The 14,468-nt window shown below is 38.0% G+C and overlaps 1 protein-coding gene and 1 pseudogene across 1 annotated transcript in view; both read right to left on the minus strand.

Annotated features, from left to right (window-relative positions):
- Window positions 1–1,940: 1,940 nt before the first annotated feature.
- Window positions 1,941–5,214, minus strand: LOC121650558 (annotated as a pseudogene).
- The window catches only part of LOC121644629 (ras-specific guanine nucleotide-releasing factor 1-like), a 28,488-nt gene continuing 19,052 nt past the window's right edge, over window positions 5,033–14,468 (minus strand). The window contains exons 15-27 of the mRNA XM_041992716.1: window positions 13,487–13,860; window positions 13,041–13,157; window positions 11,497–11,667; window positions 10,719–10,825; window positions 10,489–10,601; window positions 10,072–10,132; window positions 9,839–9,945; window positions 9,590–9,674; window positions 9,243–9,440; window positions 8,818–8,897; window positions 8,560–8,677; window positions 8,379–8,447; window positions 5,033–6,725 (exon numbers count right to left, since the gene is read on the minus strand). Coding sequence (XP_041848650.1) covers window positions 6,633–6,725; window positions 8,379–8,447; window positions 8,560–8,677; window positions 8,818–8,897; window positions 9,243–9,440; window positions 9,590–9,674; window positions 9,839–9,945; window positions 10,072–10,132; window positions 10,489–10,601; window positions 10,719–10,825; window positions 11,497–11,667; window positions 13,041–13,157; window positions 13,487–13,860 — 1,693 coding nt within the window. The 3' untranslated portion in view covers window positions 5,033–6,632. The remainder of the gene's footprint in view (window positions 6,726–8,378; window positions 8,448–8,559; window positions 8,678–8,817; window positions 8,898–9,242; window positions 9,441–9,589; window positions 9,675–9,838; window positions 9,946–10,071; window positions 10,133–10,488; window positions 10,602–10,718; window positions 10,826–11,496; window positions 11,668–13,040; window positions 13,158–13,486; window positions 13,861–14,468) is intronic.

Below are 14,468 nucleotides of genomic sequence, written 5' to 3' on the forward strand. Positions count from 1 at the left end.
CACGTGAGGGGAACAGACAAATCAGACTCGGTCTGCAGATAAACTTATATAATGATACAGATGCTCTAGGCAACAAAATGATTTCCAACCCCTGTTATTATGCATTGTCCTTTGTTGACCCTAATGGACACAGCTGAACTTTACAGAACAGAACAGTCTGAAGCAAATGCATGCAAAATTGTTCAGTTATTTTGTTTGTATTAGTAGTTGTAGTAGTTGTGGTGAAAGATCCATCCTTCCTTTAGTTTGGTAACACCTCTTCCTACTGGCAAACTCCTCCTTCCCTGCTCATCACTTCCCCCGGGTCATCCCCCTGCTGAGGGTAAAGGAGTGGACTCATTCACATTCAGCTAAATCTGTCACAGTGCTGTTTGCTGGATAGCAATTCAACAGTGTTACCAAACTGGCCATGGAACGCTAAGGAGGTGCCTGCAACCTCCTGCTATATATATATATATATATATATATAGCGAGATATATATATATATATATATATATATATATATATATATATATATATATATATATATATAATGTGGTCGAATGGTAATTTGAATGCAAAGGTCTTCTGACAGGTTGAGACATTTCAACAGATCAATTAGCAGCTAGGCTATTGTGTGAAAAATTCCTCTCTGCTGGAGCAACAAGGCAAAGGCTTCAGAGGTACACAGTGTGCCTTTTTTGCAACAACTTTTTATTTAACCTTTATTTATACAGGTAGTACCATTGAGACACGCTTACACGTTTATGTACAATGTTCTCCAGGTTGCCATGATGACTGAAGATAAAACTAAGTAACATCACTGGTTGTGGCAGAAGGTGAAAAGGGAAATTCGCCTTTTTCAAGGGTAAAAAGGTAATAGAACAACTGACTCAAATGCTATTTCATGGGCTGTATGGTTTATTCCCATCATCAGTCAAGCAGGGAGTTGATTCCAGGTGTGGTATTTGCATTTGGAAGCTGATGCTGTGGACTCACAACATACTGTCAAATAGATGGTCCTTAGGTTGAAAAAAAAAGAAGAAATCCATCAGAGAAATAGCAGAAATGTTAAGGCTTGTCAAATCACCATTTTGGTATATTATGAGAAAACAAACAAAACACAAAGAAAAACTCTTCACAACATTCACCCAAATGAAGAACAGCCTCTAGGAAGTGGTTATATCAGTATCCAAAACCACGTTTTTACCAACGTGTTCAGGTCGATATGGGATAGTTTGGTAAACGTTGATCTCTGTTGTGCTTCCCCAGTCAACCGTACCTTTACCCAGTAGGCAGCACATCAGTATATCATAGCGAGAGATGCATCAGCTACGTAATATCGTTATGTCATAGCAGCGTGAAGCCTTCCTAGATTTGACAAAAGCTCATATGTGATGTTATTATTGTTTTCATTAATGATATATGGATTAAGAAAACAAAAACCTATGACACTGAAAACTTTCCCTCTCCTATTGAATACAGACAGATTTATTATTTTAGGAAAGAGTAAACAGAAATAGATTTTTTTTTTTTTTTTTTGGCATGCTTTTACACAATTAACAGTAAATTGAAATCTCAAGTTCAATGCACGCATGTACTTGTGCATATACCCTAATGCAGTGTCATAGCTAAATGCACAAGAATGTACTTGAAATGTACCTCTGTGTCAGAGCGAAGCCCATGTTCTTTTATCTGATTTAAATGTGTTTAGTTTAATATGATTACAGTTCTTGACACAAACACTTTTTGTATTTTGTATTTTAACTATCTAGATCAAATTTTATGACAACATAGTGAAATAAGGACTAATTCAGAGTCAGAACCCTCTTTGTAGATAAGACCTTTTCGGGATATAAAAAAAAATTCCTTAGCGACCTCCTCCTGGTGCTTTTCCTCCAACAGCATGGGTTCTGGATGGCATTTTTCCCAAGTTTCTCCCGCTTTATTGCGACATTCTTCAATTTACAGATAGAGGGTAGAAAGAACATGAAGCCAGCCCACAGATGTTTCTTCCACATTCAATCAAAAATATCTGATGGCATAAAAACAGAAGATGCAAGTGATGCTTGAACCAGTCCAAACACTGAAATTCACACATAGACTATTTTTACCCGTTGTTTCACCAGGCTCTTCCCTGAGAGTTCTTTACAATCCAGTATGGAGTATAATTTTTATCAGGGCCGTAACCCACTGCTAGAACGGCATGATTCACGCTGTCTGCTGTGTTCTTACACCAGGTGCTGAACAGACAAAACCAGATCAATAGAGAACATTACTTTTGTGGGATGAGGGGGCTGAAGGACTCTTTATGACATTTTTTTTTCTGTAGATGCAAACAGTGTTGGAAATTTGATTCATACACAATTTGTAGATCAAATCTTTCAAATACACATTAAAATAAGGAAGAATTTTTATAGACTAAAGTCTAACATATGTGTGATGTTCTTGTGATGGTACAAGCAGATTTCTGTCACATACCACAAATACTCATAAATTAAAAGTCTGGTCACCAGAGACTTTATTGGTAGCCACACTTATTCCAAAATTCTCTTCCCATTCCTCCCATAAATGCCAAAATGTATTTTAAATATTTCACCAAAACAACAAAAAACAGCCACAATGCTGCAGCTCTAACCACGTCTGACCAAACATTATTTGTATGAAGTAAATAAAATGTAAAAAGTAAGGTAAGTGCTGCGTAGTTATTGATGTTGTCATCTCACCTGGAGTAAATGCCGTCTTTGTAGTGCTTGAAGTCAACAGTGACATCAAAACTGAAGGTGATGGGGTTGAGCCAGGCCACAGCATCAAGCATGGCCTTTTCATCATGCTGTGAATGGACACACAAGTTTAAATGGGTGAAACCGTTTTTTTTGCCCTGTGGATTTTCACAGTCTTATACATACAAATGTTATGTTAACAACCTCTTGGACAAAAAAAAAAAAAAACACTGCAAGTTTTGGCTAAAAATGGCAAGTGCTGTCCTGAAGCAGGAAAAACAAAACTTATTTTTTATAAATCTTTTCTATAAACAGTTGTCAGTAACATATATGTTGTAAGAGCCATACTGGTATGTTTTGAATTATTCGTGAAGTGGGACAGGTGACGCGTAGCATCAGCATCTGGGTGATTGGTGTGTTGCTGTGGGCGTGTGTGTCAGTTTGAAAGGTGCACGTACCGACTCACTGATGTTTGGAATGAATGGATGGTCACACATTCTGTTGACGCACATATTTGTGTATAGAAAGTCTGTCTTAGTTGGAAGACTATTCTTTAATTGGACTGCATGGATTATGGAAATATTGATGGAAAGAGTAAATGTATCACTGCTGACACAGAAGTGCTTTAGAGTAATTGGGAACACGCGTCTGGCAGATAACCCCGAGCTTAGTTCACAGCGGCCCTCATTCAACCTTTGTAAGGAAAATCCTCCCCTGTCACAAGATCTGTGTTGTATTTGATGTAGTCAAATGCCTGGAGCCCACTAAAACAAACATTAAAGTTTATATTTGTCTATAGCTTTGTTTTACAGCTATAGCCTAAAGTTTAGTATCCAATGCATGAATCTTACCTGTAGCATCCATAGTTGTTGAAGAGTTTTTCAAACAGTACATCAGCTGCTGGTCTGACTGACACACAGATAAACAACCAGGAATACAATGTACTGACACAACTTGAAGGCTTCTCGGTTCACTAATGCAAACAGCTGGCAAGCTAAGATTAAGATGTCCAACACTGATTAAACCTGAGGTTTAGTCAAAAGGAAGAACTTTTTGAACTCTGTAAATGCCATGTCTGAGAACTGGTTCAGGCCCACTACATTAAAAAATATATAATGGACAGCTACTTGAGAATAACAGCTTCATAACTATGATTTGTTCAATTAAATTTCAACACTAACAAATCACCCTTTTAGATGTGATGCAGTGGTCTAGACACTATATACATTTTGAAGCTGGAGTTAGTGTAGAGCTGTACTTTACTTGTGAATGAATGCTAACCGGCACTGTAGAGATCTTTCTCTTATTCTCATTGAATACTTTGAGCTGGTGGTAATACTCCTTGCTGTTACAAACGTTGTATCCTTTGATGTTGACAATCAAAAACAAAAGTATATTAAAGCATAAAATGAAAAGAAGCATTCTTTACATCCATGTAACCATGCAAAATAAAAATGTTCCAAGGACTATAGAATGTAAAATATAAGTAAGTTTTTTTATATGTTTCCACCTTTGACATTAAATTAAACTCTTCTAACAGGACACCAAACAAAACTTTATAGAAATTTTTACTTAAATTAAATATTTCTTAGAACAGTGTCAGTAACAAGACATTAATCATCTTCATCTCTGTTATGACCAGAAGTAAAATGTTTTTTAGGCTAAAGATAATAGGGATGAATGTAAACTTCTAAGCTTTATTGAACATTTAGTTCAGGGATCACCAACTCCAGACCTCTTAAACTAGTGTCCTGCAGGTTTTCAATGAGTCCCTGCTGCAACAGACCTGGTTTAAATTAAATAGTTCTCCAACAGCATGTTGTCAAGGTCTGCACCAGCCTCTTAATGATCCATTATTTGAGTCAGGTGTGCTGCAGCACGGGCATGTTGAAAAGCTGCAGGACATAGGCTCAAGAGGTCTGGAGTTGGTGATCCCTGATTTAGTTAATAAAAACTATTGATCTGAACATTTTTTTACAACTTTTCATGACAAAACAAAACAATCTGAATAGTTTTTTAGCTGCTTTTGCTGATAACGTTTCAAAATGAGCTGAATAAAGAGGAAAGAAAACGCAAAAGAGATCACTTACCTTCCAGTGAATTCAAAGGTGCGAATTGGACAAAACTAAAAGTGGCAGTACTGAACTACACAAGTCTGAGAACCATACTTCAAATTTTAAGGATGTCAAGGGACTTTCCCTCTTACTGATCTGGATGACTACAACAGCCCCTTTACCCTGACTCCCACTTCACATGCAAAAGCTACAGTTTTCATGGTTCAGTACACATAGCTGAGCTCACCATGTAAAACATATGGAGCAGCCTCAGAGACATTTTTCCCCCTGAGAAAGAATAGATTTATTAACAAGAGGTAATCAAGAAAGAATACACTTTGATACAAAACTGGAAATACTACTCAAGCTGTTGAAGTAGACTGAAAGATAATTCTCGTATCACTGGGTATTGCTCACTGCAAACATTTGATGTCCCTGTTAGAGGGTAAAGATTCATGTGCAAGGGTGGGGTTTAAATACAGCACACATACCTTTTTTAGATATATATTTGATTTGAACACATGAAAGTGGTACATGCCTGCCACTTAAGCTTTAGGAGTTTTTCTATACAAAGCCTGTAAAAAATACATATAAATATTCCAAGAAGAAGCACAATAATACTAATGTATAGTTCCTGCTAACGCATTGGAGTAGACAGGATACAGAATGTGTTACACTTATAAGTTGTTTTCAACATTTGTTTTAAAGTATCATACACAGAAAAGTTATTACAGAGTTGAACGATCATAAGGATAACACATTTTGAGGGATATGTTTTTAACACATTGCACGTTAGGAAATGCATCAGACTGCCTGTACACAATATAGTACAAAGCCAATATTTCAGCTTCATTGGCAAATTGTAGAACAAAATAGTTTACATACTTTTGTGGTATATAATCCATTTCATGATTAAGGCAAAACCATAATGCACTGGCCAAAGAGGATTAACCATAAGGACTACGCTCACAATGTCTTGAGTGTAGAAGCTGGGAATTTAACTTCCTGAAGTGGCTCGATATTGGTTACATTTGCTACATACATTGCCTGGTGATTATACTGTATTTACATCAGGTTGCCCACCAGGGGAATAAAGTGATAATAGGCAAAGCATAAAAAATAATTTTAACAAAACTAAAAACAAACTATGTAAGTTTCACCACAATCTTTCCAAACCTCTTTGTCATTCAGTGGCTACATTAAATAAGAGAACACATGATTCAAACTTTCGCCACTGCAGCCCCACCTTCTGCCTCCTTTATGGTTGTCTATATTAGTCTGTTTTAATTGCAAAAGATTTGAATGTTTGTCTGTTTTAGTTTAAACAGGCATTCAGATTAATGTGCATTTGATATTTTGCTGTGGAGTTGAATCACCACAGACTTCTTAAACATCAAATTTGGTGTAAAATTGCATATTCACAATCAAGGAATAAAGAGGTTTTGTGGGGATTATTAAAAGACTGCTGGTAAATGTTGTTTTTTCTTGACTTCTGCCATCAAAGCAAAAAAGTGAAAGTTGATCATCATGTGCCAAAGTCAACATTTGTCATGTATGAGAGCCTTTTTCATGCTGCACATTCTCATTTGGACATAGCTAAATATCAAATATTTAAACTCTTTCATCCTTATTCTGTGGTTTAAAATAACTTTGTCATAAAATATAACATTTTAGACAATAAATAACATATAAATACTCTGTAACTATAGAAATAAAACATCTCTGGGCTTAAACTAAGTCTACACAACAAGTCCATTGGGGAGCATATACTAGAAGGGCACAGCCTACTGTGTCTAATACAAATAATAATAAATGTACATGTTGAAATCATGTTTCTGTATTCATTGTATGTGAGCAGAACAAGAGAAATCCTCTTCACGATGAAGTTTTTGGCTCGATTCTCAGAGATGCTTCGTAGAGGCTCTCCTCATCCAGCACTGTACTGCTGTCCAGCAGGTACTTTGCCACCTGCAGCCACATAGAGCAACATAGTGACAAAGCAGAGTGCACAAGACTGATTACTCCTCAGCATCTTAGTTTAGCATGGACATGTTTAATTAAACATGCAAACATGTTCTCAGTGTTCTTTATTGTGTAGGTTGGTAAGTTATATCAGCCTCTTCTGCACAAGTATTTATTCAATCCTTTTTGTTTCTTGTTTTTAATTGCTTCACAAACTACAAGGGCACAAATCTGTCCCACAAGAGGAGAACAATATCCAATCCATATGACACAATATATTTTTACACTTACATCACTTAAATTGCTGTCAGATAAAGTGATTATTTTATTTTTATTGAAATGTTCTTGTGTTTGTGACTTTTGTGGACTAAGTTGCAGCTTTCTGTTCCTGGTGCGAAGAGGGAACTCAGTAGTGCACATGCACAGGAAGTAAGATGTATTTAAAAACTGAGCAGTCTGGAAACTTTGACATGCTAACTCATGCCACTGCTAAGGTATAAAAACCTTCTAATATGAACTTAAACTAAATCTTATGTCATCTTTGCAAATAAAAACAAAGATAGTTTAGACTAGTAGTCATATTTACTTATCTTTTTAAGGCAGTCATTTTTTTAACAATATTTTTATTAAATTTCCCTTTTACATATTACAGTTCACAAATGAACAGTGTTATAGTAGATTATTATTTCCCACCCCAACATAGAACAAGGTATCGCTCTCAGTTTTATACCTCTTGTAAGAAATTACCAATATTAGTCTTATCAATGTAATTAGTAAATAGCTTCCAGATTTTTTTATATACATCCAGTTTATTTTTAATAAAATATGTTATTTTTTCCAGTACCACACACTGTGCCATGGACTTAATCCAGGCTCCGATATTAGGTGGATCAAGCTTTTTCTGACAAAGAGCTATCATTCTTTTAGCTTGTAGAATTGAAAAATCTATAAGTTTGTGCTGCTGATATTTTAGTTTAAGATTCCCTGGATACAAGTGCAACAAAATCATTTTTGCGTCTAATGGGATATACTTGGATAAAATTACTTTTGTAATATTGATCCTTTCCCTCCAGAATTCTCTAATAATGCTGCACTCCCAAACACAATGTACAAATGTCCCCTGAGTCTCTCTGCATCTAAAAAATGTATCAGGGATATTTTCATTATATCTACTTAATTTGACAGGAGTTATATATGTCTGCTTTAACCAGTTATTACCAGAGTAACTTTAAGCTAACGTTACCCGATTGTCTCTGGGAATTAACACATATTTGTTTCCATCAAGTCCATCTTCCATTATTCCAGTTTGGGGATTGTTGATTCGGTAGATCCGGATGAGAGCCAATTATAAAAAACTGATATTAATCCCCTATTATTGCACTTCTTAGTAATTAATTCCTCCAAAGAAGAAAGTGCTGGCAACTCTACAGACTGATCTTGCATAGAGAGAATAAAACTCCTGATTTGTAATATTTAAAGAAGTTCTTTCTTGGAATACCATATTTAGTGGATACTTGTTCCCTCCTCAAAAAGATCACTAATTTTGCTTAGTCCTTTTTCCACCCATAAGGCAATCATTTTTACTTGTCAGATTATAAAGCTTAGACTCCTAGAAATGTGCTCAATAAAAAACTATAAAACAGCAGTAAGTAAACTCACCTTTGGCTGAAAATCTATCTTGTAAGCTGTCTGTTGGAATTGTCGTATCTCTCTGATAATGTGAGATATCTGTAGAAAAACACAACAGATTAATATAATATAATATTTATAATAAAATTTAACAATCTGTTTTTCTCAGTCACTTTCACCAAAAGTGTATATCATCATATTGATCCTTTACCATTCTCATCTTGGAGAAGTTGACCAGGTTATCCTCAGTGTAGTTGGGCGTTCCCTCCTCAATAAAGGCCAGGTCAGTTAGGTACATGCCCAGGTACGGCACGCAGGGAGGGTCACAGCTGTGGACAGCAGGTGTGGATAGCAGGAATGTCAGAGATAGGATTGTTCAAGTGCACACAAAGGAACATATACAAGGAGGAATCCATTTTACTCCACCAGGATATGAGAGGACTTGATAAGGACAATCACAGTGACTTACTTCTTCAGAGCTTCTCTCAGGTTTTTGAATCGGCCCTCTGATGACACCAGCTTCTGCAACTTGTCAACCACAGTTTTTGTCTAGAAAGGGGATCAAAACAGAAACTGTTACCACTACTGGCTAGACGTGTCACTGTGCTCCTGCAACACTGTGCTGCATTTGTTTCCACATCAAAGTAACTTTGGCCATTCTTGATCATCAGCTTTAAAACTACATTAATACCAGAAAGTTGCTCACTTGCCAAGAGTCAGCTGAGAAAATGTAATCAATACCACTGTCACATCTCTATGCTAAGAATGAAGCTAAAGCTGAAACCACATCAACCCAAGAAAAAAACAAAAAATTTCCTACCAGCACCTCATCATCTGACTGATCAGCAAATACATCTCAAGAACATCTAAGAGAAGGTGTCAGATGACAGATACCTGCTTAGATATTTTCAGCCAGGTCTTTTTGAGACGGAAGATTGAGCTGCGGTTGAGTGAGGACGTAATCTCCAACACAGCGTTGTAGTTGTGGAGGCAGCGACAGATGTCAGCCACTGCCACCCATTTCTCTATCACGGCCACCCGCATGTTGACATCGTCCCATTGCAGGATCTCTGTTGCAATCCTGTTGCTGATCTGATGAAAAAATGAAACAAATACACACAATAATATCTAACTTTCTAACTATCTATCTGTCTGTCTGTCTGTCTATCTGTCTGTCTGTCCGTCCGTCCGTCCGTCCGTCCGTCCGTCCGTCCGTCCGTCTTAGTATTGTTAAAACTTACATCATTGAAATGCTTGGTTGTTTTCATTATGTACGGTGTTCTTTCATTCTTGTCGTTCTTCATCCACCCTTGACCAAAAAATTCCCTGTAAAAAATAAATGAATAAATAAAAGAAAATAAATGCAATAAAAGAAATTGTTCATCTAAATATTCAACTTTCTTTTACCCTCTCTAACCTCCCACTGTTGTCTTGCATGACTAAGTCTCTGACTTTGTTTGCATGCAAGTACACCACGTGCATGTACTTACTCATATGGGATGACCTTGAAGACCAGATGGTCCAGCATTGTGAGTTGCTCAGCAATCTCCAAGGCAGAGTGGCTCTCAAACGGTTCAGTCTTACTTTCCTCCAAGGCCTGAAAACAGATATTTGACAAATATCATTTAAATGAAGCAAAAAAAAAACAATGCAAGACAACACCATGTGATTTCAAAATGTAAGAAGGGTTTTTTTGTGACCCGATTTGTTATCATTCACTCACCATCTGTGTTATCTCTTCAATGGTGGCCTGACTGTCTCCAGGATCCTCCTGAGTGAGAGTCCTGCACGCAAAAAGAAACAACTGCTTTTATTAAACAGCTTCTCATTTACTGACATGGTACTAAATTATCTTTTGTGCAAATCCATAGCCTGATGAAGTTTACACACCATAATGAACTTTTTTTTTTATCTGTTACTAACCAGTCACTCCTTCAGAATAAAACATTTAATTGTACTGTCCAGGTAAATTTTGTTTGTGTGTTGATGCATTTCATCTCCACTTCCTGTTTCTACTATCTCAAATGATTTAGTGGTGAAGTATGTTGGTACAAAGATGCTTTTCCACAGGATACTTACAAACAGATGTGCCAGTATAATTACTTTATCACAATCAAGTGATTTCAGCAAGAATTCCAACCTGATAATGTTGGCAGCTGCCTTTCTTTCTTGTGTCAGGAGCTCTGGGTCATGCATCACCTCCTCTAGGAAGCCAATTACCCGCATCTTCAGCTCTGTGTTCTGCTCAAAGTCCTGAGGACGCACACAGCAAAAACAACACTGTCATTATAGAGGTGTTTTTTATCTCCTTCATAGACAATGAAAGGTAGACGGAGAAAACAAAACGAAAAGAAAGAAGGTAAACTGTACCTGTGAGTGTTTGGACACCCAGTGACGGAGCACATTCAGGACTCTGTTTGTGGCAGCTCTTCGGATAACAAACTCTTTGTCCCCATTCCTCTGGTCTGTAGGAAAGCCTAAAACCAGGTTTAATAGTTACATTAAAACTGACTTCCATAGTTTGATACCATTATTTTTAAATCATTTTACTAATTTTACTTCATGTGGTCTCTACAAGGCATTTCATAAGCAGAACTATACAACTATAACTCACACAGAGAATGAAAGCAAAAGCAACATAAGCAGAGAATATTTTTATTTATTAATCTGGAGTGCAGAAAATCAAACATTATTATAAGTTCTTGCTTAAAACAATCTGCAATTTGCCATATAACAGGTTTGCAATATGCAGAAAATCATCACCAATAACCTATATATGTATGGAAAAAAAATAACCACATCAAATTTTCTTTCTTTTATAAATGAGAAAATAAAACTGTTTAAATGTATGCTTTGATAAGGCTGTGGAGAACTGCAGGCTCAATGTGGTATGGGGGCCCTCTAGTGGCCAGAAGACACTTAATCGCTAAACCTTTGGGGCCAACAAAGACAGTTGCTTTTTTCTGCAGCTGCAGGTTATTTGGTCATTGATAACACACATTTTACATACAGCTCTTGCAACCAGTTTACCTTTGATTCTTCAGGCACCTATCTAAACAAGTGGACAATGGTAGACACAGGAAACTTCCAGTCGAGAACAAAAAGTCCCAAATGTTAAACAGAGATGCCAGCCTCTGAGGTGACTGACCTGAGCTGGCGAGGGACATGCGACGGTACTTCTCCTTGGTTGGCGTGCCTTCATTGGCACCAGCTGTGGCAATGGCAAAGGCCGAGGCAGCAGAAAGGGCACTGCGGTTGTTGTCCAGCTCCCGGCAAGATGACACCACCATGCCATTGTTAAAGGAAAACAGGGAAAATTCTGCAGAAATGAGCCAAATTAAAAATAGTTTTAAATTTATCATCACACAGCAAAAAAAGAGAACATTAAAGCACACAACATTTCATTATGCCTGACCGTTTTGTCACTTCATATACAGTAACATGAAGACGATCAAACTAACTTGTTGACCATTGGAGGGCAACAGAGAGCTAAAATTGAGCCAGCACAGTATGTCCTGCAGCTCGTGGCAGTGACAGTGTACTCTATACTGTGCCTGCCTCCCTCCTTTACTGCCTTCTTCCCTCCCTGCCTTCCTCTGTTCAGCCGGGGGTGGCATAGAAGAACACGCACATGGTTGCTAAGGTACAAGGTTTCCTTCCACCTACTCACACAAGGCACTGGCTTCCCTTGTATCCAACAACGTGGGAAGAGAACACACTGGGGATGAATTGTGCTTGACTACCTACGAGGTGGATGCTCCCTCTCTATGCGGTACGGGGAGGGCCAGGATGCTGTGGGTGGTTGTTACCAAGCCCTTATTTGGCTGTAGCTGTGCTCATCATTCTCTAAAAGAAAAAAAACTTTGCAATAAGTCTGCTGTGGCTATATTTATTTACTTTTATCAATGTGAGTGCACAGTGTTCATCCTTCTAGTCCTACGCCATGACTAGATAATAAAAATACCTCTGTTGTTGAGCTAAAATCTGGTTTCAAACTTGTCATTTTTAAACTGTTTCATTACTCTAAAAAGTTAAATGTGCATGCAGACATCAAGCATTAACTACAAGTGACTAAAAATCTTCTCAGCATTGAAAATACATCCTCTCAGGGGCTCTAAGTATCTGTGTTTTAGCTCAATTTTTTAAAAAAGATGAACAAAAAAAAAGTGTACAGATCACATTACTTCAATAAACACCTCTGTTTGGCCAGTTTGACTGTAAATAGTCAATAAATTACATGATTTTTATTCCAGATGGACTTGTTCTGCTACTGGTTGTCTTTAAACATTTTTCTTTTTATTTTAATTTTATTCTATTCATCCATTCATTAAATATCCATATAGCTCATCTAATAACTGGTTTCCTAAAAAGCATATTCAAGTTATTTGCCAGTAGTTATTTTTTATTCAAGTGGGCAATAAGGATGTAATATTGCAGTGGGCCTGTTAATATCGTTTTCATTATTATTAATGAGCATTTGCCAACACACTCTGCTGTCAAGAATGACTTGTCAGTAGCACTAACCACTAAGCCTCAGCATTTTGCTGGTTCTTACATGCTTGCATTTGTGCTGTTGAGCCAGGATTCATAAGTAGATCAAAAGACCTCATAAACAGGCTGTTGACATGGAACAGCTTAAACAGCCCAGAAAGGGCATCAGCACATCAGTGGGGAGGCAGAGTGCTACTGTACCAGAGTTTTTGGATTTGACATTCTTGGGTGTGGATGGTGACTTTGGAGGAGACGTTTCTGCTTCAGCCTCATCACTCTGACTTGGAGCTTCATCACATTCCTCACTGACAGACAGATCTGGACATATATAGCATTAAGCAGTTAGGAGAAAGAAAATGATAATGAAAAGTAAGAAGTGTAAAGGCTTCAGAATAGCGATGGACATAGCTGGAGAGGGAGAAGTCAGGAAAAAACAAAAGCATAAAATTTAACCGGTTGCTCATTTCCTCTTCATATTAAGGTGGGTAGTGTTTAAAAAGTGAATTATTTTTTTCCCTTTTATGTACACAAATATACAGTTTACAATTTACAGTCACACTTCAAAAACTTGATAGAACACTGCTTATTTATAAAAGATTTGTGTATTATGTGACAATGAAATTTGACAAAATCTCAGAATCCCTAACCTTGCTTGCTGAGGACAGACTCTTCAGCTTTGCTTTCGGCTTTGGACTCTCCCTCATCAGGGATTTTGCTGGCCATGGTGCTCGACACGTAAAGCTTGTTGATGTCAAGTGTGGTCTTACTGAAGGGTGACATGGTGGAGTGCATGCTTGCATAGCCATTGGGAGAGCAGCTAAGTGCAGCCAGGTCCAGGGCTTTGCCCCCTGTGATGATGGGAATGTTGAGGGAAAGTTTGCGGCGGCGGTTTGGAGAGGACGTCTTGGTGATGGAGAGAGGAGGAGGGGAGGAAAACTTGCGGCTGGCACGTGGCGACGTGGGTGGCTCGCCGTAGAGGAGTTTGTTGTTCTGGCTGCTGGCAAAGAAAAGCTCCAAAGAGCTGCAGGAGAGGGGAGAGTCAAAGAGAGAAAAAAAAGAGAGACTGAAGGATGAACTGTAGGTGGAACATCTCTCATAACTAAAAGACAACTTTTTTTATTATTAATTTTGAGCTTAAAACCATGTGATCAGAATAAGGTATTGTTAAAAGAAGAGATAGTTATAATGGGGGGTATGGTGTACTTGGTGTCAGAAGCAGAGGAAACACATTAACTGCAGGGTTCCTCAGGAGCTCCTGCCTCTTTTATTTAAGCCACATTGTTTAAGACAGCATCCTCCTTGCACTGAGAGCCACCCCCTCTGAAGGCCTATAAATAGCATGTCAAGTGACAGTGTGGGAGGCACGGGTGCTGCCAGCAGCAACCAGCCCAGGGGAGGCCCACAGAGACATGGGAGAGAGAAACAGAGAGACAAGGGGGCCGAATAGAGACAAAGAGGGAAAGTGGGAGAAGGAGACAGAGGTACAATGTAAAAAAAAAAAAATGCAGGGGCGGAACACTGATACAGAGAGGGAGGGCACAAGAGAAGAGCAAAATAGTGGATGTGGATTCCACCACATCTAAAGCTGCTGGCTTAGAGTGGGCGAATGGGAAGCCTCCAACCCTATAT

The sequence above is a fragment of the Melanotaenia boesemani genome, chromosome 1 (assembly GCF_017639745.1).
Source record: "Melanotaenia boesemani isolate fMelBoe1 chromosome 1, fMelBoe1.pri, whole genome shotgun sequence".
Lineage (NCBI taxonomy): Eukaryota > Metazoa > Chordata > Actinopteri > Atheriniformes > Melanotaeniidae > Melanotaenia > Melanotaenia boesemani.